Raw genomic sequence first — 24,555 nt, 5'->3', positions numbered from 1 at the left:
TGCATTGGAAGAAAATACAGTGCTTAAACTCTGCTTAAATTAAGGGCTTTAATGGGTTTGCCATGCAGCATTGGTTATTAAAGGTAAATGTCGCTGATTAGATTTTAGAGAGCACCTTTTAGGTTCAGAAAGCTGGGACACTCAAAAAATGTAGTCACACGCACCCTGGTTTATTAGCTTAATCATCATAAAAAGCAGTGATTTAATCACTAGACATAATTAATCAGCCAAATTAAAAAGACAGGTAGAACTAAATAGATGATTGCAAATTACTGCTTTTCCCACACAGTTCATCTTGCTGTTCTCCAAAATCTTTTTGGACTTTTGACCATGCTCAAAATAGCTGTAAATACAAACTCTCCATGAGGAGAGAGAAGTCATCTGGTAGTTGCCATGTAAAAAATAATAACGAGCATTTATTTATTTATTTATTGAGGTGATCTAAAGTGTCAACACCAACATATGCTATATTTTATAGATAATACTGCAGGAAAGTCAATCACTTGTTTTTCAGGCTAATTGACAACCTGGGAGCAAGGAATCATTTTTGCCCACACCCCAAACATTTGGGGTAAAGATGCAACACAAATGTATTGGCTTCTGTGCAACAGTGAAGGTGTAGAATATTTTGTGAGGTGTATAAATCATTAACAGGCTACAGATTAAATTAATTACAGTATGCTTATTATGAAACCTGCCCTCTTATACTTGTTTGAATAGTAGTACAGTCATACCCCGTGTTGCGTTCTGCTCTTGTTACAGACTTTCAGCTTATGAAAGTGGCAAACCTGGGAGTGTTTACTTTTGGGTTCGGTGCATGCGCAGAAGCGCTCGATCGCACCGCGCATATGCGCAGAAGAGGCACTCTAGTTGCAGACTTTTCAGGGTGCGAATGGCACCCCTAAATGGATTAAGTCCACAACTAGAGGTACCTCCGTAACCACTTACGGTAATTTTGAGAAGATGGTTTAAATAAGTAGTTTGGTAATACGAGAAAGGAGATTCCCACTAAATACCTGGAATAACTTTCTGACAGTAAGAGCTGTTTAACAGTGGAACAGATTCCCATGAGAGGTGGTGGACTCTCCTTCCTTGGAGGTTTTTAAGCAGAGGTTGGATGACTATCTGTCATGCATTATCTAGTTGAGATTCCTGCCTTGCAGGGGGTTGGACTAGATGGTCCTCAGGGTCCCATCCAACTCTGATTCTATAGTGGGAATGGGATAAACAAGGTGTGCCAAAGGCAAATATGTTTGAGAACAAAATTTCTCAGATCGTGCTTAGGGGTTGAGACCCATGATGCTTCCAAATGAAAAAAATATCACTTTTACTGCTTGGATTGCTACATACCATTATTCCACTTGCCACATGGCTGGACTCTTTTACCACTGAAGGTGGAGATGGGATTCTGTAGCATGCAGTAGTAGTCATTAATGTTCCTGCTCCTTTTTGTTCTAACAAAGGCACCGTTTTCATTGGCCTGAAAGTTTGTCAATTTTTGAGGAATGGTAGGGGTATTGTGGACTTTATTTGGGAATCCTAAAGGACCCAGTGAGGCCTCAGGGCCTTACGTTTGACATCCGTATTCAGAAGAGATAGAACATTGTGTTTTGTGGAGTTGCGAGGATTCTAACTTCTATTCAGTCCTAAAAAGACTTAACTTGAGAAACTGTGGCAAGAAAGATCCCCCACACTGCTAATCACCAAAATACTCAAAGCTACCAAACGTTCCCTTTCAGCTTCCAATGAAAAACATACCACAGGAAATTACCAAGGAAACAACTTCACCTGTACACAATTCGAATAATCAGTAAGCATCTTCAGAAAGCCCAACCAGATAGTCGCATCGCCCCTCCTCTTCCCAGCTAAACTGTACTCGCTGCCTCCGAAATCGCATGCTTTGATTTAATGATCAAATTTTATTGATTTACAAAATGAGAAGAATTTTAGGAGAAAGCAAGCAGCAATCCATGTGATTGAATTACAAAAGGGAGGAATGTTGTGGGATTTCAGTAGAGTCAGAGTCAATGAATCTTGTGGTGCCTCCCGATGGTATGAGCAAAGACATGTCAGTAGCTAGAAAAGTGGAAAGTGGAGGTGATGGTCCCAAATGAACTGGGATCTCATGTTCCTAATTACCTTGGCCTGAAGATGGCTCTGCTGTTCACACTTGCTGGCAACTGAATGACTGAGGAGGAGGATTACACTGCTTTCCGGTCTATGGACCCTGCATCCCTCCCCTCATCAAGGTAGGTCTGGATACTGCTCCAGTTGGATGTCATCTAGCAGATGTTGTGGAGGGTACACCAAACCAAAGATGGCATCAGCAACAAGGACATCAGCAACTTGCTCTATGACTAGCAAGTTGTAAATGGATCTCCACTCCTCCAGAATAGCCCTGCTCTACTCTATGGTGGTTTTTGAAGTTCCCTTCAATGCCAGTTCTTGGAGACTTTTAGGGAGGCAGCAGCCACGATTACAAAGCAAATGCCTGGTCTACATGGATAAGAGAACACACAGGAACTTTATTGTGTAATCCCACCAACCTAGAGAAGATGATGCCTATCTCAAGCTTTTCTGCAAGGGTGGAGAATGTCCAAGAAATGTCAGTGTTTGTGGTTTCTCCCAGAAACACTAAAGTATGTATCCATGAATTATCATTTGCTGTCCAGCATTGCCTGCACGACCATTCTATAGAAGTACTTGCATTTGTAGTATTCCACACACACTTCCCAGGCCAAAATGCTAAAGTGGGATGAATCCAAGGCTGCCTCCACGCCACTGATGCCCTTCCCGTGAAGCCAAGCTCATGGAAGGATAGGGTGATTTTTGTTGCTGTTCTTCATTCCCCGCATTTGTGGGGGACAGTTTCTTCAGGATACAGAGAGTTCTTCTGAAGATCTCACAAATCATGGATAAATCCAGAAGGTAAAGCTGAGAAGCACGTAACCCACATTAAAGACCAGTTTGTAGAATATCAGCACCCGTCTCTTCCCAAGCACTGCTTGGTGTACAGCCTTTCCAAGACTGGAGTGGTATCTTTATTCATTCCACAAAGTCATCTTTAATTTCTCCAGCTTCACCAATTCTCCCTCATTGATTTCTGTGTCCTCTCCATGCAGGCCATTACGACAGGTACCACCGCTCACTCTTGGGGAATGTTCCCTTGCCTAACCATAGGTTGCCTTCTCCCTGGTGTTTTGCATAACTCTTTATCTCCATTATTCGTACCCCCTTCAGTTAAGTAACTATATTCCCATCTAGAGTTGAGGTGTGCAGCTTCTAGTGTGCACATCCTAGAAACACCAGGTCACTAAGATCAAGGAATGTTTCCAGGTTTATAACAGTCAAACTGAGACTTCAGGGCACATGTGGATTGTACATTAGGTGTTTGTGCCGGGGGTTTCGAGTTAAATGGAAGCTGCAACTTGGAAATTGCAGGCAAAGGTTTTATAGGCAGTGTTGAGTGCTGATTGAAAACTCATTTGAGTTTTTCACCCCCTTAAAAGTATTTTCGAACTGTTAGTACCAAGTTATTAAACCTTGCCTTGCTACTTTTACCTATGAATGCTTTCAGGGTTTTTTACAACAATTATGAATCTTGTGAATTAAATTGTATGTGAATTAAATTGTATGTGAATTTGTATAAGTTAAATTAGAGTACCATGGTACCCAATTCCTTTAACTCCTCTGCTTCCTTCTTCATCCCATTCTAGATGTTACTAGGGACTCACTAGGCTGTGGTCACTTTAAATTTTCCTTTATTTGTAGCAGCTGCAAAGCTGTCTGCCTTTGAGGGGAGGAGTTGTAGTAGTGGAAGAGTAGGGTGAGAAAAGAAGCCTGTTACCAGGCAGAGTTAGGACCTAATTCTTTGGGCAATAAGCCAGCAAGAGCCACTTATCCTTGGGAGAAGATTCCTTTTTGTTCCACTCTTGATGCATGACTCTGCAATCTGCCCAATGTCTGGAACAGGCATACAAACCATACTTAGCAAACAGTGCTGGGTTCCAATGTAACAGGATGCCATAGTTTAAGAAAGCCAAGTTTCATAAATTAACAACAATAAAAGGCTTAAGATTGTGGTTTATTGGGAATAAGCAAAGCATGGTTAAGCTACTGGGCTCAGTTTGCGTGGTGAAACAAACCATGGTTATGCTAAACAAACCATGGCTTAGTGTTCCATTTAAAAGCCTGTGTCTGTTTACAAGGAACAGTCCTTGGCATTGACCTTTCATTTCACATGCCACAGTCTCAGGCATTGTCCAACACTGAGGCATTGTCCAATTACTTTCTCTTTCTACACACAGGCCTATAATATAACCCTTGTGTATCATGTAATACCGCCACAAGGCCAGGTTCTAATTGATTTTACACATATCTATTGAGAAATATTTCTCACTAAGTTCTTGGCTCTAGTTGTATAGGATTGCCAAAGAATAGCAGGACACTGGATGCTCTTAAGGTGAGATGAGATGTTCTGTTCTCCATAAATTGCCTGGCATATTATGATGCGCTAGAACAGTGGATACACATACATAAAAACCCAGCACTGAAGAGGAGAGGTCTTAAGAGAAAAAATGTCTTATATTCTTGTCTAGGGATGTGTCCTAAATTTACTTGAGGCAAGTATCTTATAAACCAGTGATTAAATGTCTTCCATAACAGTTACTGATACAATAAATGCTTACCTACACAAATAGAGTTGATGGGCATGAAAGATATAATAAATTGTTTCTGTTCAGGAAAGTCACCTACAATATTTTCTAGTCTCTTGAGAGGTTTCAAACTTGTTTTCTTTTCTCATTTTTTAAAAAAAAGGTATTTAGGTAATTGGGGAAAATAAGAGGAGCAGCATGTTCTAATGGCAAACTCAGGTGCTGAATTACAAGTGTCTATGTAGCCAAAATGGGGCTGAGAAGCAAGAGAAGAGGTATCTGTGTGCCTGGGGAAACCACAAAGTTTGCAGAAAGTGACAGATACCGCAGAGGTCAAACTTATTTAGATATGCTTCTCCCTACCACCACTGCACAGGTGGCTGCCACAGGTCTTGTTACTTTACAGCTGATAAGCCAGGAGTAGTTAACATGGCATCCTCCATATGTTCTGGGGCTCCAGCTCTCTTTGGCCACAGTCAGCAGGGCCAGTGGTTGAGGGTGATGGGAATTATAATACAACAACATCTGGAAGGGTAACATGATGTCCTGAAGGCACAAGAACTGCCCAATCCCATATTGAAACTGGCAGCCTTATGTGAGGATGAACATGAGAGCCAGACTAGTTTTATTCTGAGTAACTTCGTAGGACTGGAAATGGCCAAGATAGAACTCGGGATCCTAGTTCGTGCCCTTCTTTCAGAACAGGAAGCATGTACAATGGTACCTCTGGTTACAAACGCTTCTGGTTACACACGCTTCTGGTTACGAGCTCCGCTAACCCAGAAGTAGTTGCTCTTGGTTGCAAACTTTGCCCCAGGATGCGAGCGGAAGTCGTGTGCCGGAGGCCCCATTAGCGAAAGCATGCCTCAGGAGAAAAACAGTTTCAGCTTAAGAACGGACCTCCGGAACGAATTAAGTTCGTAACCAGAGGTACCACTGTAGGCCTAGAAACACATTTTTTCCAGCCATCTAAAAATGTCCTCTTTCTGTTTCAATTTCCTTTAATTGTGTTTACTGAGAAATGATGAACATGCTGCTAAAATTAGAGCTCCAAAGAATAATTATTTGGAGATGATTCTTTTGGCACCAGCACATGTAAGAGAGAAAGACAAAGAGAGGCTGATGGTGGGGAAGGGCAGGAGAAGCGGAGGGCAGTCACGAGGACCACCTCTTCCAAAGGGGCAGAGTATACTTAATGGCTTTTATCTTAGTGAAGGGGGTGTCTCCTCTTTTTCTTCACAGAGTCTCTAAATCCTCAAGAGAAGGGTGAGGGTGGCAATAACTTTTTTCTATCCTCCCTAATTTCATTGAAAGCGTATGCAAGCATATTTTTTCAATTACAAATCTTCACTCTTCCATTTTTGCTTTTTTTAAAGAGAGAGCTTGTTGTCTTGTGTTCTTGATTCTACAGTTTCAGTCAATTAACAAAGTGATAATTTAGCACCATGAGTATGTAAATAGTAGGTAAGTTGGTTTACCTGTAAGGAGAATTTTATCACACCTTCGTACCTGGTCATCTTGGCATTTGTAGCAGGATGTTAACAGTGACTGCCTTCAGTATACTGTATTTGCTGTGATGGTGAGCTACCAATACTGGATAGCTCAGTCTGTAAAGCATGAGATTTTTAATCTCAAGGTTGTGGGTTCGAGCCCCACATTGGGCAAAAAGATTCCTGCATTGCAGGTTTTTGGACTAGATAGTCCTTACCAGTTCTAGAAATCTATGTGTGTTCATACTCCAAAGAAAACAGAATTAGGATAATTGTGGAAAAACATGTGCTGCGATTACTGCAGAAGTAGCTTTGTGTTTCCTGTAATTCTTTTAAATGACTTACCTCTATCAGAATTGAGTTGGAAGGGACGCAATGGGTCACCTAGTTCAACCCCTGCAGCGTAGGAATATGAACAAGGCTAGGTAACAATTTTGATGGCTAAAGGTAGCATAGAGCCCTGCGGTCTCACCTGAAATTGCTAATTCATTAATATACCAGGGATTCCTATTTCAACGTGCTTAAAAGTATATGGGTATTTTAAATAGCTGGTGGTGGTTTGGACTTCCACAGTAAAAAAGAAAAGAAAAGCACATTGCTTGTGAGAACAGATGTCAGCAGTAAGTGTAGCTGCAAATGATCGAAGTTCAAATGTAAGCTGTGTTACTTTTTAATCACTGGCTTTGTATGTGATGTTAAATTCTGGCGGATGAGGAAGCCTCGCCTGTCATTGTGCCATTGTTGGTAGAGGAGCTTCTAACACTGCTATTTCCATTTGATCTCTCTTCATCTGTAAAAATTGCATTTTTTGATGCACTGTTTTCACTCTGTAGTTGGGTCTGGATATGAGCCTCTCTCCCTGTCACATGGGTGAGCATGAAAGAAGATGTGTCAAATTTGCTGAGTTGAAATATTGGGATTTTTAAATTGTAGCTGTCGGTCTTATATTTTCTTGCAGTTTGGGTTTCCTTTTTTATCATGTAATTTTAGGTGTTAAATTGTAAGTCTTCTCAAGTTGTGAAGACACACACACACACATGTGCGTATTGATAAGTAGTGATTATTTTAACATAGCACTGTCGGCATTACTACCAGAAATCTGTCTGCACTCATGGAAAGAGTGCACAAAGAACTTGTGAGGAAGAACATGAAAGGACATACTGTGGTATTGGCTTCCTGTACAAATTCGGACGATTGTGACACCACTAACATCTTTATACACATCTGCCAATAGTCATAACACTTAAGAAAGGTGAAAATACTGGTCTGTTGTCACTTGCAGTAGAGACTGGCTACCTTTTTAATGGTTATCTAATGATTAATTAGATTGTCATTTCTAAGTAACAAATATGGAGGTACACATATGTTGCCTACCCTTGGTGGCTAGCCAAAAAAAAAATATGCCTACCCATATGTGGGTCTTGTCTCTGACTTTGTCCTGCATCTCCAAAACACAGCATGAGACCAGAGACTAACCCCTGCTCCCTGCTCTAGTCTGATAAGATGAGAAGTGGTAGATTTGATGCAATCTGGAAAAAAAGTCCCAATTCCCCTCCATCTTAAAGCTGGAAGGAGTGTAGAGACTTGCTTTGGTTCTGGGTTTGGCAGAACCCATAAGCAAATCCTAGGCTTCCTTACCACAACTTTGGGGCCAGAGACAAATTGAACCCCCCACCCCCACCCCCTGGCTAGAGTTGGGAAGAAGCCGAAGACTTAAGTACTTGCCACGGCAAGTAAATTGTAGACCAAAAATATACTTTAGGTACAGGTGTTCTTCATGCATGACTTGGCTTAGTATGATGTGTAAATCAGGCCATTGAATAAGATGGAGGTGTTTATACAGCAAAAGTGCTTGAGAATAGCTCTTTGCTAGTCTAATTTAGTTTCATTTATAATATAACTCTAGTTCCTTCTCTCATTTTATAGCTATATTTTCCCAAACCAGAGGAATATACTTCCAATATATTAATGCTAAACATCTGAAACTCCTTTTATAGTCAAAACAAAAAAAATTCCTTCCAGTAGCACCTTAAAGACCAACTAAGTCAGTTCTTGGTATGAGCTTTCGTGTGCATGCACACTTCTTCAGATAAGAAGAAGCTACCTATCTGTAACTCCTTTTATAGTATGATGGTTAGGGACTTTTGTTCTTTCACACCAATAGCTGACAATTGCAGGAGGGCTCCTCTCCTCTTCATTGTAGGGTTTGCATGTAAGGATCTGTTTAAGCAATTGTTAATTAAACTAGTACAGTGGTACCTTGGCTCCCAAACGGCTTAGTTGTTGAACATATCAGCTCCCGAACGTGCAAACCTGGAAGTAAGTGTTCCGGTTTGCGAACAATTTTCAGAAGCCAAACGTCCAATGTTCCTGCAGCCAATCAGAAGCTGCGCCTTGATTTTTGAACTGTTTCAGGAGTTGAATGGACTCCTGGAATGGATTAAGTTTGAGAACCAGGGTACCACTGTAGTTCAGAATTGCCTTGTGAACAAACAGCCCATGTTTTTACAATGGTGGAGAATCCTAGGGTGTTGGTTGCATAGGCATGGTTGCTCTCATGAGGCATTCACAGTTCACTGTGCCCTTATGCTGGATCTCATCATTGTACATGGCTGTGGCTGGTGGGATGAAATGAATTAATTAAGGGATTGTACAATAACCTGTTTTACTGGTGAGGCTGCTAGAAGCACTAGGCTGTGCTCATCAGGCTAATGGTTTCTGTTGTTGTTGGGACAATGCTAAAACCTTGCTTATCTCAAGAGGAGGAAGAGTTGACTTGAGGCCCTCACTAACTTGCAGCTTCCCTCCTTTAATTAAACAAACCAGCAGCTAAAGTGCTGTAAAGGGATTGTTACTCTAGGACAGGGGTGGCCAACTCCCAAGAGACTGCGATCTACTCATAGAGTTAAAAACTGGCAGTGATCTACTCCCTTTTTTGGGGTTCGGGTCAAAGTTCTTGAGTTTTTTCAGGGAGGAGGTAAAATGTTGAGCTTTCTTTAGGGGAGCCACAGTTGTTCAGCTTCTTTGGGGGGAACCAGTGATCTACCAGTGATCTACCACAGATGTCCAGTATCTACCGGTAGATCACGATCTATCTGTTGGACATGCCTGCTCTAGGACAATGGTCATTATAGATAATCCATAACTCCTTGGTTGGAAACTACTAAAGCTGGAAGCTCGTTTTGAGGAATCAATGCAAAGTTGTGTGCAGAGTTCCATGCCTGCGCCACCAAAATCAACTGCACTCTTTCCATGCCCTGCACGTACGGAAACCAGACATTAGCCAGCTTTTATTAGACTTGCTGCATCTCCCATCCTATATCCACATCTCTTTTTTTACCTCCTCATTCCTTGATGGAACAGTAAACGGAGGGCAGTTCCAATGTATTTCTAGTTTTGATAAAGCAAGTCCCCACGGAGGACCCCATACAGCTGAAAGAAAATTGCAGAGCTGCTGGTGGATGGCTTGTTGGCTGCTGAAAGGCAGGAGGCAAAGGATACAAATTCTGCTGCCTTCTATCTGAAGTACTCTACTTTATTAATTGGTGCGATTGGGAGCAACTCCAGCTTTGTCATATTGAGCCGAGACTTTATTTCTTGGCTCTTGCACATCTTAAAGATTCCAATTTTAAAGCAGCTCTATGGCTGTTGCAGTTTACAGATCAGAAGACTTATTTTAGTCACACAACTTTAAACAAACTACAGCGTGTCATTCAAAGCCATTTAATGCTTAGGCAGTACTTCATTTCTCAATTATGCTTCCTAGACTTAATGCACAGGCTGTACAGAGAGCCATACATAAAGCCTTCTCTCTCTCTCTCTCTCTCTCTCTCTGTGTGTGTTTGTGTGTGTGTGAAAAAACACAAGCAACCTCATTTTTTAAAGTTTTGTGAGGAATTGATCATGTTAACCAGTGCCATTTTTGTACAAGCATATAGCAGGAACGATGGGGAAATATCCATTGTGCTGCTGCTGCTTTTTTCTTCTTTTTCAAAAAATAGTAATAGCTTCATTTAACAGGAGCTGCTATTTCTGGCATTTATTATTGTCAGAACAACTGCACAATATATCACTAACAACTTGCTGAAGAATTTTTAAAATGTTCTTTTTCTTTTTTCCCTGTAATTTGGTAAATTTATAAATAAAACATTTTTAAAAAATCACTAACAACATGCAAATAATTATTCTAGTCTCTGGATGGGTAGTAGAGTTTGTAAGCTATAGATCCTGTAATACCGTGGTGGCTCTTCACTGCAGTGCCCAAAAAAGTGTAGTCTTCAGGCTTGTTTTCTTTTAAAAAAACCTAGGGGCTTGGTTTTTTAACTGACTGGTTCCATGGATACTCCACTGTGAAACCAAAATACAGTGGTACCTCGGGTTAAGTACTTAATTCGTTCCGGAGGTCTGTTCTTAACCTGAAACTGTTCTTAACCTGAAGCACCACTTTAGCTAATGGGACCTCCTGCTGCTGCTGCTGCTGCTGCTGCTGCGCCGCCAGAGCACGATTTCTGTTCTCATCCTGAAGCAAAGTTCTTAACCTGAAGCACTATTTCTGGGTTAGCAGAGTCTGTAACCTGAAGCGTATGTAACCTGAAGTGTTTGTAACCCGAGGTACCACTGTATTGTGTGTGTCTCCCAGCCCCGCCCCCATTTGTCTTTTTTTTTTTTACTTTAAAAATTGGCCAGGCCTATTTTGACATTCAGCACCTTGACATTCCCTCCATGTGGCCCTTGGCGTGAGAAAGGTTAAGCTTGCCTGCCATAATGCTTAATCACTCATGCGGTGCTTGATCAGGCAAATGGGCAACTGATAGGCAGCACATGCACATGTTGTGTAAGGGATCAGAGCTGTTTATAGACTGTATGGAACCCTTCCCTCAGTATCTTCCTTTCCCCACTCCATTGAAAATGATGAAAAGAGATCTCTGGATGTATTGCATTTTCTGTTCATTGTAGATTTCTACTAACCAGAGAGGAGATGAAGCTTTTCTTGAGCTTTGAGGACTGACCCATCTCAACATAACATTGATAAAGGACATTTAAAATGCTTTGTTATTCTGAGCATTGCAGTTAACAAACTGTAATAAAAAGAAGTGAGTGCTGCTGATCTGGATCTAGTGGGGCACAGTGCAAAACGTTGAAAATCAGCCTATACTTTTGCACCAGCATAAATGTGTGTCTGCCCAGCTAGCTCCGCTAGTAAATGTCTGCATGGCATTTTCAGGTTTGCTGTACCTGACAGAGGAATGCACTCTATATCAACCCTAACACTGAGTATAGAACATTCACTCTTAAAACACCTCTTTGATAGAACAAGGTGACCTGTGGCCAAGGAAGCACAACCGCCTGCCATTCAAGTGTCTCCCCCAGCACCTTGCTTCCAAATGTCTCCAGTTTGTCTGGAAAGGAAAGCTAGTACTGGACTATGTAGTCAGAAAGGTCTGGAAAGCAGCAAGCTTCCACTGGCTGTTAAACATAGACCACGAGAGTGTTTCCTATTTAGCAGGTTTGGGGTTTCTGGAATATGTACACCCTCTACTATCTGCCCGGTTGCAATCTAATTAAGCCTTTCTTGTGAATTGCCTAGAGACTGTGGTAATTAAACAATATATAAACTGTTGAAGTAAATACAAATAAATGAAAGCACACCTATCGATTGGCTTTCTAGGAGCCTAAAGAGGGACAGCATCATAGAAGAAGTAATGTACTGGTAAAATAATATATTAAATACAAACCACTAAGGTTTGGGACCCGCACTCAAAAAGATGCCACAACATTGTGCACCCCACTTGCCCCCCACCTATGCTAGGGAAAGGAAAATCTTACCAACTCTGTTGCTACTAGTCTTGTCTGCATCAAGCCAGTACTCGTGCTCCTGTTTCATAGCCTTCACCCAGGAAAGTTCCATATCATATGGGGCTTAAGCCTGCCCTCATCCCATCTTTTCCAAAGTTATCTCTTACTTTGCCACCTTTTGGAGGAACTGTGTTTAACCTCAGAAGTTTATATTGGCAAGTCTAGTAATCATGACTTCGCAATGAATTATTTTCAGGCTTTAGGTAGGCTTTCACTTCTCTTCCAGTATTTGGTGTTCCACTCTTTGCCATTGTATATTTGCGGGGTGAGGGTGGGGGGAATTGCAAGTGTAGGCATTAAGATGTTGACATCAATGGCAGTTGAAAGCCTGCAGCCTGGGTTGAGGTGGTCATGTGAACATTGCACTCTTCCTAACACTTGCCTGACAATTTAATGACAACAGCTCTTAAGAGTGTTCATAAAAGTGTCAGAAGCATGTCATAGAAAGGAATAATGCTCATCTGATGTCGATGTGAGTGTTTCGGATTGAAACACTCCCAACAGCATGAGTGTGAAAGTGCCTCAAAAGTTGCAGTATCTGCCAGGCTGGAGTATACGTGACGTAGATCTTGCTGCAGAGCCAACTGAGTACATCTTCAGGCTCATAATTAAGCCTACTAAGTGGCTGTGGGAGGCTGTGTCTCCATAGCATTCTCAAGGAACTGCTTGGTGGAGTTGCATTGTGTGGCTGGGACATTGCTTACCTTGACCCAGGGGGCAAAACCCCTGGAGCACATGGTGACTAACTGTAACCAAATGGCTAAACTCTTTCAGGATACAGTCACTCGACTCTGCAGTGATTTAGATGCTGGTGTTGTGGCAGTGCCAGCCAAGGTCCAATGCAATGTCGAGGCCATTATTGTGGGATCAGTTCCAGTTAATGTGCCCTGATGATGTGAATGGGATACTCGATCACCTGCTAGTGATGTACTTGACCACCTGCTAGTTAGACCCTTGTCCATCTTGCCTTATGAAAGCTAGCCAGAGTGGGGTGATGGAATGGGTGCTAAACACAGCCTTGCATGATGGGAGTGTTGCCTTTGTCCTTAAAGAGGCTGTGTGGTGTTCACTTCTTTAAAAGCTCACTCTAGATCAGGCTTCCTCAGCCTTGGCCCTCCAGATGTTTTTGGCCTACAACCCATGATCCCTAGCTAGCAGGACCAGTGGTCAGGGATGCTGGGAATTGTAGTCTCAAAACATCTGGAAGGCCGAGTTTGAGGAAGCCTGCTCTAGACCCAGTGGAGTGTAATTACTGTAGGCTGGTCACCAACACCCTTTCCTTGGTGAACGGGTGGAAAGGATGGTTATGAAGCAACAGCAAGTATTCTTGGATGAGACTGATTACCTAGGTCCTCTACAATATGGGAACAGACCCGGCATTGGTCCACCAGATGGATGAGCTTTATTGAGAAAGAGAGAGCCAGGGAGTGCAACCATATTATTTCTGCTTGACCCCTCAAGTGGCTTTTAACATCATTGACCATGGTATCCTCCTGGACCAACTCTGTGGGATGGGACTCTTACTCTTATCTTTAGTGTCATGACCCAGAATGCACCTCTTCCCGTTACTATAGTACTGACCAGTAGCTATATGTCATGTTGTCGCACCTTTAATTTTTCTTCCTTCAATATTGCGGAATAGTTGATGGCCAAACTACTCTTTGAAAAGCTCTCTGAAAACATTTGTTTCAGCTGTCCTATCCAGACACATGCTTTGGGTTACACTTGTTTTTAAATTTGTTTTAAGTGCTTAATTGTTTTTAGATGTATCCTTAACAGCTTTTAAATGTTTTAAATACATTTTTATACTTTTTAATTGTTTGCTTGGTTGCTTTTTAATCAAAGAATTGTTTGTTGCCCTAGGCTCCCTTGGAAGAAAGGGCAGGATATAATTTTTTTTATTATTTAAAAAAACGGTAAGGATAACACTGATCATTTTGACCTTTCTTAGTTTGTTGACATGTTGTATGGTTGATAAAAAATGAATGTGCCCAGAAGTAGTTTGCATTCACTTTCTCTAGTACTGACACAATGCATAAAATTGCAAGTGCTGCAGAATTAAAATTCAGGTGAAGAATGGGGGTGGGGGAGGGTGTGCAGATTGCCTTATTTGAATATTATTTAAATCCAGCTTTTGATACTGCTGCCTCATTGTGCATCTCTCACACGTGCTCACAGTGATGCTCATTTGCAGCCTTTACTAATCAGTTATTATGGAGCAAATACCACATCTATAAATAAAGGGCAGAGCTTTGTAAATCAAATGACAGAAATGATCGCGCTGGGGGTGGGGTGGAATTCCTGTGACTTACTTGGAGCTTTTCAGAACCACTAAGGCAGCTAACAAAAATAGTTTTCTGTCTTTTCAACTTTCTTTCAGTAAATTTAGAACATTTGAGTACACGTTTCACATGTTTGCTTTCAACATGGTCATGTCACTATCAGATGACTGTAATGTATCTGTTTTTGTGCGGCGAATGGGTATTTTTGAATGACCCTTATATGGTGCCAGCTGTTTTCCAGCAGCTTGGAATAAGTTTATTGATTTCAGTGTGTCTACTCTGAGTATGACTAACATCAGTTACCATTCAACTTGTTAATTTGGGGGAGGGGATCTTTTTTTAACGGAAGTGCTTGCAATCTTGTGATAAGTGGTGATGTAAATAGACCCTGAAGCTAAACAGAACTAGGGAATGGAAGTAGGCAAGCCAAATATAATGACGAGGGGGATTCCCATGTTAGGTCAGTTTGAAAGTAAATCAAGGTGTCCTGAACAAGTTGGAAAATGAATTCTGTATTGTCTGCCTTACTTCTAACTCGTGATGATAAAAATGCTTGTCCACTGCTTTCAACTGAGATGCGACATAATCTTTTGAGTAGAAGGTTCTGTGCATGCCTTGCCAACTTTCTGAATGACTAGGTGGGCCCACAAGAAGGTCACACTCTGTTGTCTCCAGCCCAGCTCATGGTTAAACTTAACAGTCACCATGCAGTCAGTTAAAAACGCCCTGGCCTTTTTAAAGGGGATTTCCAGTAGTACAGATCTCAACTGTTTCTTCTCTCCTCGCCTATTTTCCTATGACACTGTATCAGTTAAAATCTACTCAGCCCCCTATTTCCAAGTTTACCCAGTAATTATTTACACGAGTAACAGAGCTTGTCTTCAGGGGGACTAACTTGATAGGCTAAAGTCTAGCTTCAGTTGTAAGAAGCAATGAAAAATTTAAATCATATCTAAAGTTAAAAATGCAGGGTAGAGGGAGTGATCGAATACTGCAGTCAGAATGGATTGCCCACAGAATTTCATCAGCTGCAGGGAAAATGTGAAGCCATTTAATCTTTGGTTCCAGATACTCTGCACAGTTACAGAACCAAATGACATCAAATTGAGTTCAAGTTCCCTGGAACTGTAACTCCCCCCCCCCCCCATACAACAGACCTGAATCCCTTTCAAGTATTTGGTCCTTTTCCTCATTTCTGCTGCTGCTTATGTTTTCCATTCAAATCAGCTTAACCTTTCACATTTTTAGAAGGCCTGTCTGTTACGGTGTTTCCACGCTGTCTCTACCTCCTCCCACTTGTATATCTGTTTATAATTTGCTGTGATAAAACTGACTGCAATCTTTGCCATTTTGATTTCTAAAGTGCTTACTGTTGTGTTTGCTGGAACCTATCTTTTATACAAAATATGTGTCTGGTAGTAAATGCAGCAACTACAGAGTTGCCAGCCCCATTAAAAACCTTCAAAGAGCACCTTGTTTTGCAAGGGTTTTATCTAACATTTGTTCTTCCCGATTCCATTTTAGCTATGAGCAATGGAATTGCTTGCCTAACAAGTTCTTTGGTGATTTCCTTCCCTAAATTATTTTTGCAGTGTTGCAGCATTTTCATAGCAGCAGGGTTACACCTGAGTGGTGCCTTAGTGCTGTAGGAATAAATAGCAGAATGAGATGAGGATATAATTTGAAGAACATTTCCTGTTCAGGAACATCAATTTGAAATAAACACTAAAACTGCAGAAATGGACCATAAATGTACTCAGTATTTTTTCCCCTTCATTGTTGAGGAACATGTGTTCAAAAACAGGGAGCCTGGCATTTAAGGCCAGCATTTAGCTGGCTAAATGAATGTTCAGATATTTGACTGTAAAGCACTCAGAAGAAGCTGCTTAAATTATTTGAAAGTCTTGAAAATCTAGTCATTCATTTTAAGTCTTTTTTAAAAAGTGCTTCAATTTATCCATTGCTCTTATGTTTAGAATGGATTTAAATCAAGGGATGGGGAAGTTGAATCTTGCAAACAGTAAACCAAGAATGCATTGCAGTCCATGGACAGTACAATGGTTTTCTTCCATGGGATAAGCTTCCTCCAACTTGCAGTGTAAATAAAAGCTATACATACTAAGAAATAAAATACTGCCTCCGTTTTTAATCTCGATTGTCCTCCTTTGCCTCCTTTTATTTTATATTTATTGCATTAAAAAGACTCCTAAGTAAGGAATTCTATTTTTGTGCTGCATTCCTGCTCAGAGTAACTGCAAATCAGGACATGTGAGTCTAAGAGCTGAAAATTGCATAGAAACCTTAGGCATAGTATTAAAATCACAACAGCATACCAGGACATCTTTGAGTAAGTTAGCAACACTGAAGCATTTTATTCCTCAGAGTTGTACAGAAAAAGCAATGTCAAATTGCTTAAAGTAAGCATAATTTAATCAGGGATGGTGAGAGGGGTGGATACAGATCTACTGGTAGATGTATGGGTGATATGCAGGAGATAAACAAGGATTTCTAGCTATAGAACTTGATTATTTAACAATAGCAGCAGCAGAATAACTCCCCTACCCCACCCTGAATTATGCTGCTGAAATTAAAGATTTTTCTCTGGAAGAACTTTGAGCTCTATTTAGTAGTCATGGTCAACACAAATTGCTGGGCTTAATGCTAAGGGGTGTCTTCTGCACAAGAATCTTCTTCCTTTTAATACTTATTTCATTTTTTAATTACTTCCCATAAGCCAGCCCTAAGCAATTTACAATAAAAACATACACAGACCAATCACACATAGAAAAGCAGCTAAAACATTTCTCTATATAAAAATGATTTGGATAAGCACATATATAACAATTTTTAAAACAGCAACACACATATATAAAATCAATTCAGATCCAAAGCAGATCCAACTAAACGGTTCTCCCCATCTCTACCTTATGAAATGTGGACAACTGAAACGGCATCTGAGCTGGTTAGTAAACATGAGGTGCCCATGTTTTAGACTATACTGACTGTGTTTTTAAAAACTTAAATTGATCAAGGCTTAAATTACAACCAAAGGGGTTTGATTTGTTCAGGCAAGGCTGGGTTTATTTGTACCAGGGCCTGATTACTAGGGCACTGAAAATAAGCTGAATTTTAGCCACATCCGCCAGGCTCCTAGCCAGATGCCCCTCCCCCATTCCTGGCCTCTGTCAACTGTCACAGAACATTCTAGCTCTTCCTTTCTGGGGAATTCCAGCATCCCAAGTAAATGCACTACTCTTAAGCCTTTGACTTGCCTTTGCCCTGATCTGTTGAATCATTTGCAAGGGGAGAGACTGGATTTGCATTGTATGAAGAGTCCTTTGACTTTGGCAAACATCTGGAGGACTTCAGAGATAGAAAGATGCTTCTCCTGGTATCTTTCCACATTATCCCTACCGCTGTCCTTTTGTCTCCACCTCTTAAGAGTCCACATTTCAGATTCCACCCTTATATCCCTACTGATTAACTGGACTTCTCTCTACCCCCTGCTAATATATTTTTAAAAATAAATATTAATATACAAAGCCCTTTACAACTTGGGGCCAATTTATGTGTAAGCTCTGTTTACCCAATTAATATATGCCCAATATATCAACTGCTTTGATCTGCGGAACTGGAACTGTTACAGGTGCCACATAATACTTGTTTCCCTGCCCAGTGATATCAGGCAGGTGGCGTCACTATATTCTCTTTGTGTTTAGACAGTATTATGCAGGTATCTAGAATGCAGGTGTGTTTTTAGTTTATTGCTGGTTTTAATTGTTTGAATGCTTTGTTTCTACTAATTTTTATTTTTATGATTTTTGTGAGCATGCGCTTTTTTGACAAGTGGGATATAGATTTTATGAAATAGGTAAGAGTAGCTAATATAAAGTATTCTGTGTGCTTTTTGAGATACCTCTCTGCTTTTAGGATTATGTTTGCTTCCTTATTGTGGCAAAGAAACGTAACAACCACCCACTATTTCTTCTGTGTAACATTTCTGACGACCAAACATGATGATGTGGTTTCATGTCATTTGGCCTTGTCAGCTAGTATATTGTGTGTGTTTTTAATCATTCGTGTGGGGAGAGGCACATTGGGATCATAGGTGAGGAGGGGCTTTAACTATATGCCCCTTCTGTGCCCCTAATCTGAATCAGGGATTTGGCTTGGGACCTTGGCATGAGCCAAGGGTTAAAGCCCCCTTGCCCCCATGCTACTCTCTCAGTCTCATTGCTCTCCTTCCTCTGTTCTTTTCAGGACTCAACTTCTGTTGAGAGAGAGAGAGAGAGAGAGAGAGAGAGAGAGAGAGCTCTCAAATGATAACCTAATTCTAGACTAGCACTTTTTAAAAAAGTTCTTTTTATTAATGCATTTTACATGGCTTTACAAATCTCATTTTAAAAATGTATTTCAAATACAAATGATAAATTAGAACTCTTTCAAACTGTATGGGAACAGAGGACTCAACACAAACTATTGCCATTATAAAATGCAGGAATCTTTCCAGATTCGTTGAGGCCCAACTGTTTAAATGGCCAATTTTAATTTTAATAGTAGAAAACCCAGAACCCTTCTATTAATGTTTTGTTCACAAATATACCATATAACCAGTCTCGTATTTTTCTATCTTTCTTTCGAAAGATTATGAAGCTAATGTAAACTCTAGTTGAGACTCCCTGTGGAACACTCAAAATGTGTTTTAACTTTCCCATCAAGCGATCATCCAGCAACTTGTATATGGAGACACCTGGTGTAAAATTATATGGGTTGGAGTATGCAGAACAGTGTAATGGGAAGTTGTTGTTGCTGTATTAATGTCCTACATTTAGGTGCAAACACTATAAAATAATCATATTATCTGCTGGGGTACGTAGGAGATGAATCTACAAGATATGTATTGTAACAGGAAAACAGATCAATTTTCCTTTTTGCCTTGGTGGAAAAAAAAACCCATTCCTAGAATCTTTGGCTATGTCTTTTGGAACATAGATCTGTTTCCATGTAATACCTCTAGGTTGAGTTTTTTAGCCTTGTTGTCATTCATGGTAATTAATGATTATGTTGCTACACAACAATGTGCACAATAATATGTGCACAATAATATACATTCCAAATAAAGATTTTTCTTTTCTTTTTTACCTAGACTAGCATGTGTAGTCAGTTTTATTGGGGTTAACTTTTCAATGCACTCTAGTCAGAGGCTCACAGCAGAACACTTTGCTATGAAAAACCTATAATTTCATTCATACTTCCAGTGGCATGTAAATATCAAAGTGACATTATTGTCGGTGTTAAAATTTAGAACTTAAAAACACATTTGGTCAAGTCTTGCTTTTAAGTACTTTTAAATCCGTTCTGCTTTCTTGAAGTTCACTCTTGAAAAGAGAGAGGTTACTTTTTATTATTGCCACCGTAATTACATCCCATGTTTGCTCTATGATCAGCCTAACACAGAACTGTCTCGGGAAACTTGAATTCATTTATTCAGTTGGGCTGACAATTAGGTAGTTAAGTTCAAGCAGAAGAGGAAAAAAATCAAAGCAACCTGGTTTTTCAGGTATATAGATAGTTGCAAAGATGAAAGAGTACCTTGTGTGGTTGGAAACATCTTTCGAATTCTAAGCACTGACATTGTATTTTTAGTTGTAAGTGATGCTTCTGGGGATAGATATGCTTTCCATACCTTTTCTTTTGCTGTATTAGGTGTTGTGTGCAGGGCTGCAAAATACCTGCACCCGTGTATGTTCAGTGATAATCAAAGCTGTTGTGCTCAGGGCAATGAAAGCATCATTGTGAATGTTGCATTGCTACAGTAGGTCCTACATCCAGTCCTGCATGTTGCTTTGCTTATAAGATTTAGCATTTAGCCACATACTCAGTTGCCCTTTTGCTGTACCAAAGTTGTGAATCAGAAAATAAGAAAACGCTAGACTAGAGGCAGTATTCAACTTTTTCAAAAGTGTGAGCGGAACAACTTCTGCTTGTGCAATGTGACTTTCGCCCTCCTTCTCCCCCTTGCATGGCCTGCCCTATCCCCAAATCTGCCTCTCAGAAGGCTGTGGGGAGCCCAGAACAGATATAGGGGGCACATGGGGAAGGGAGGGAAAGTTCCATTGTGCAGCAGAAGCCATAGCACTATTTAACTCTAAGGTGAATATCACCCTAGATATTTCCATCTTCGGCTGAGTTGAGACCAAATTAGGCACAATTAGGGAGTAAATTTTGGGAAGTCTATATCAAGCATAGGCAAACTCCAGCCCTCCAGCTGTTTTGGGACTACAACTCCCATCATCCCTAGCTAACAGGACCAGTGGTCAGGGATGATGAAAACTGTAGTCTCAAAACATCTGGAGGACCGGAGTTTGCTTATGCCTGCTCTATACTGTATAAAGAATTTTTAATGTTGGCTCTATTGATATGAAAACAGAAACCACTTCTTGTGCCATGCCTTTTCTTTAGCCAGTGCTTCCAGGCCTTACTTGCTTCAGGGTTCTGAATACCATATCCAAATTTGTATTCTGCTCTTCTGGAATCTGTAGGCAGCTAACAACAGTCATAAAATGAATTGCAATAAAGCAATATAAAACCAAATTAACAAACAATACAAAGAGGAGTAGAAAGAATCCAGCAGCAGAAAAACTACTTAATGGAAACCAAAACTGAAAGCAGTAGCTTTTATGAAAGTGGATTATAAATCAGAGGAATTTAGAGTTGGAAGGGACCCAAGGGTCATCTAGTCCAACCCCTGCAATGCAGGAATCTCAGCTAGAGCATCCATGACAGATGGCCATCCAATCTCTGCTTAAAAACCTTCAGTGAAGGAGAGTCCACAACCTCCCAAAAGAATCTGTTTCAACAAATAAATAAAATAAAATAAAATCCCTTATATAATGCATTTTAGAACCTGGGTGCAAGGGACTTGTGACTCTCCATAGATTGTAGGACTCACACACCTATCTGCCACATCTGGAGATCCCCTGCTTTAAAATAACATGCTTGTTGGTGCAGTGTTTTAGTCTTTTGGATGCTGAGCCTTCCAGAAGCTTCTGCGAAGATATTTAGGATGGTTTGGAGTTCATCCTCTGAGTGTGCACACACTACGTTGTCATCAGCATATTGAAGCTCTGTGACGAAAGTTGTGGTACCCTTACTCTTTGCTTTCAACCTACTCAAGTTAAAGAGCTTTCCATCTGTTTGATATATGATTTCCTTTGACAATGTGTCATGGCGACGAAAATAATAAATAGAGTTGGGGTGATAACACATCCCTGTTTAACACCTGATTCTACTGTGAATGGTTCACTTTGAGAGCCATTGTTATCCGCGATTGTTGCTATCATATTATCGTGGAGGAGCCGAAGGATGTTCACTAATTTATCTGGGCAGCCAATTTTCAGAAGGACAGTCCACAGAGCAGTACGATTTACAGTGTTGAAGGCCTTAGGTCAATAAACGCCATATACAGGTGTTAGTTTTGCTCTCTGCATTTTTCCTGAAGCTGTTGAGAAGTGAAAATCATGTCCACTGTCCCCTAGAAGTTCAAAAATCATTTTGGGATTCAGGAAGGGTAGCCTCAGATATAGTTAGGAGATGGTTTGCTAAGATCCTTGCAAGAATTTTGCCGGCTGCAGCTAATAAAGAGATGCCTCAATAATTTCTGCAATCCGTTCTATCACGTTTTTAAAAAGAGATTGATAATCTTGGCATCCCTAAAGTCTGCTGGGATCTCCTGTCTCTCCCAGATTTTTTTAATGAGATTGTATGGTTGTTGTGTAAGTTCAATTCCGCGCCCTTTGAAGACTTCAGCAGGTATCCCATCAGGTCTACTGGCTTTGTTGTTTTTCATTTGGTTAATATCTTTTACACAACTCTCCCAGATTTGAAGATACTGCAAGCTCATCTCTAATTTGTTTTTGCGGGATTTGTGAGAAGGCCTCGGAAGCTATGGGGGAGTTGCAGTTAAGGAGATGCTGGTAATGTTCTTTCCAATGTAGTGCAATAGCTTCTTTATTTTTCTGAAGTGTGGTACCGTCTGTTGAGCATAGGGGACATATGCTATGATTTATTGGCCCATGGATGGTCTTTGTGGCTTTAAAGAAACTCTGTGCATCATGAGTGTTGGCTAAGTGCTGGATCTCTCAAACTTTTTTATCCACTGGGAGTTCTTTAGTCCTCTGGTTCTTCTTTGAAGCCTCAGCCTTAGTGTAGGCATGGTTTGTTTTTTTCTTAGTGGCACAGTTTCTATCTCTTTGCCAGATCTGAAAGGCCTTCCTTTTCTTGTCAATAAGGTGTTCAATCTCACTGTAATTCTCATCAAACCAGTCCTGGTGTTTCTTGGTTTGGTATCTAATTGTTTGTTCACAGGCTGCAGTAATGGATGTTTTAGCTTGTTCCAGTGCTCCTTGATGTTACCAGGGAACTCCAAAAGCAAGTGGTGCTTAAGAGTCGTTTGGAGGCAATCCCTCTTAATAGGATCTTGAAGGATAATTTGAGAGTAGCAGAGATTAATATGATGTTGTACACCTGCCATAGCATTCCAGATTTCTATATCTTCTATTTTTGTTATGATGGGGGTTGAATGCATAATTAAAAGAGCAGAATAAAAGCAAGTTGAATGTTTCTGTTCCAGGTGTTGAAACTATAAATTCATTGGGTTAAGATATTTTGGCTCTTTAAATATGTATTAATTTTATGGGTTTGCCATATGCTTTTCAAGCTCAGCTTGAAATTTCATGAAGAATTCAGCAACAAAAAAACAATTTGCAGGATTCTACAACTCAGAAGACCTGTCTAAAAAGAGAAGGCTTAACACCCTCTCTCTGAAAAGGGCTAACTGAGCAGTTCTGGCATATCTCTGCCAAGAGAAATGCACACAGTTTTGCGAAAGGCCTTATTGCCAGGAAAGTATCATTGGCAAAGTATTCTTTATTGCTAATAACCACACTACTTGTATATTGCTGAAAATATACATGCTGTTTTACTGAGCAAATTAAAGCCATTTCTCTATACCAAAGGCAGAATTATTTTCAGATTTCTTCATACAAAAATTTGACAGATATTAAAGATGCAGTGGATGTTGCTCACGTAAAAAGCACTTTATTTGTACCACCACTTGAGTTCTGTCTATAATAAAACTGCTTTATACAATCTAGTCAGAACTCTAGTGGCACATGAAAATTCAGAATAGATGTGAGATGTTATTTATGTACAGTAGGCAAGAGGAAGATGTATGTAAGGGAAATGATTCCTGTACACAGCAATAATCAACTTGTTTTAACCCTGCCTTTTTGCCATTTTCAGGCATGGGCAATATATCACAGCATGTCTATAAAGATAATTCGACATTGTATTTAAAATTGGAGGCGTTTTGGAAGTGGAATAGATGTGGCCTCTGTTTTTCCCCTAAAATGTGTTCTTATTCCACAAATGTACGGAGGAGACGTTTAGTTGTTCCAGAGTTATAAACAAACAAAAACACGTTTAAATTTTTTCCTCTGCAGTGTTTGTTTGATCATCCTGGAAGCCTGTAGAAGCGAAGACACTGAGAGCAGATGAGATCAAGGCAGTGACTGTTTGGCTTTCTCTACTTCCTGCTCCCAAGGATTATTGCCAGATTGCTGTGGAGATGAATGGAGAACAGCAGCATGAGACAGGTACTGCAATTATGGCACCTGGGGTTCCAACAGGTATCTTCTCAGTTGTAAATCTATTCTGGACAAGTTAACCTTGTTTTGCATACTTGCGACACAGATGATTAAAAAAATAACCATGGGTAAAGTTGCTTTAAAGTTCAAAGGCAGGGGCTACGAAGACCATTGCTGAAGTTCCTCTTCAGTTATGTGTGTTCTGCACTTGTGTTAACATTGCAGTGTGCCTGTAGCTCTCAAAGGCATCTTTCAGCAGCAGCTGATCTAAACAGCTTCTCATCTCATGCAGAGTTTCCTTGTGCCTCACCTCTGGCTTGCTGTGACTATATGGCCACATTTCGGTACAGCATAATAAAGGCTTATTATTAAAAGAATGAGCCCAGCCTGCCTCTGGGCTCACATACTTCTTCTTTCACCTCTTTTCCTCCATGATGACTTGGAGGGTGAGTTTGGAAGTTTTGATTCTGATGTAGACTAGCCAGTTTATCATTGAGTCAGAAGCCAAACAATTATGGTTCATCCTGATTATAGGTATTTGAAGCAAGGCATCTTCTAACCATGGGTTGCAAACCTAGCTTGTCTCAACTAACCATAGTTGTGATAAACCAGAGTTTAGGGTTTA

At 40.5% G+C, this 24,555-nt stretch overlaps 1 protein-coding gene across 4 annotated transcripts in view; it reads left to right on the top strand.

The window, feature by feature from the left end:
• The window catches only part of SFMBT1 (Scm like with four mbt domains 1), a 75,327-nt gene that overhangs the window by 13,992 nt on the left and 36,780 nt on the right, over nucleotides 1–24,555 (top strand). The window contains exons 1-2 of one of the 4 annotated variants that reach the window (XM_083726750.1): nucleotides 17,483–17,523; nucleotides 23,787–23,939. In XM_083726750.1, the coding sequence (XP_083582876.1) occupies nucleotides 23,912–23,939 (28 nt within the window). In that variant the 5' untranslated portion in view covers nucleotides 17,483–17,523; nucleotides 23,787–23,911. Of the gene's footprint in view, nucleotides 1–17,482; nucleotides 18,032–23,786; nucleotides 23,940–24,555 lie in introns of those variants that run through there. The other 3 variants (XM_083726749.1, XM_083726748.1, XM_083726747.1) reach the window with 3 other exon arrangements.

This window comes from Podarcis gaigeae (assembly GCF_964106915.1).
Source record: "Podarcis gaigeae genome assembly, chromosome: 2".
Classification (NCBI taxonomy): domain Eukaryota; kingdom Metazoa; phylum Chordata; class Lepidosauria; order Squamata; family Lacertidae; genus Podarcis; species Podarcis gaigeae.
Note: the sequence above shows the minus strand (reverse complement) of the source record. Positions and strands in the feature narration are given on the sequence as shown.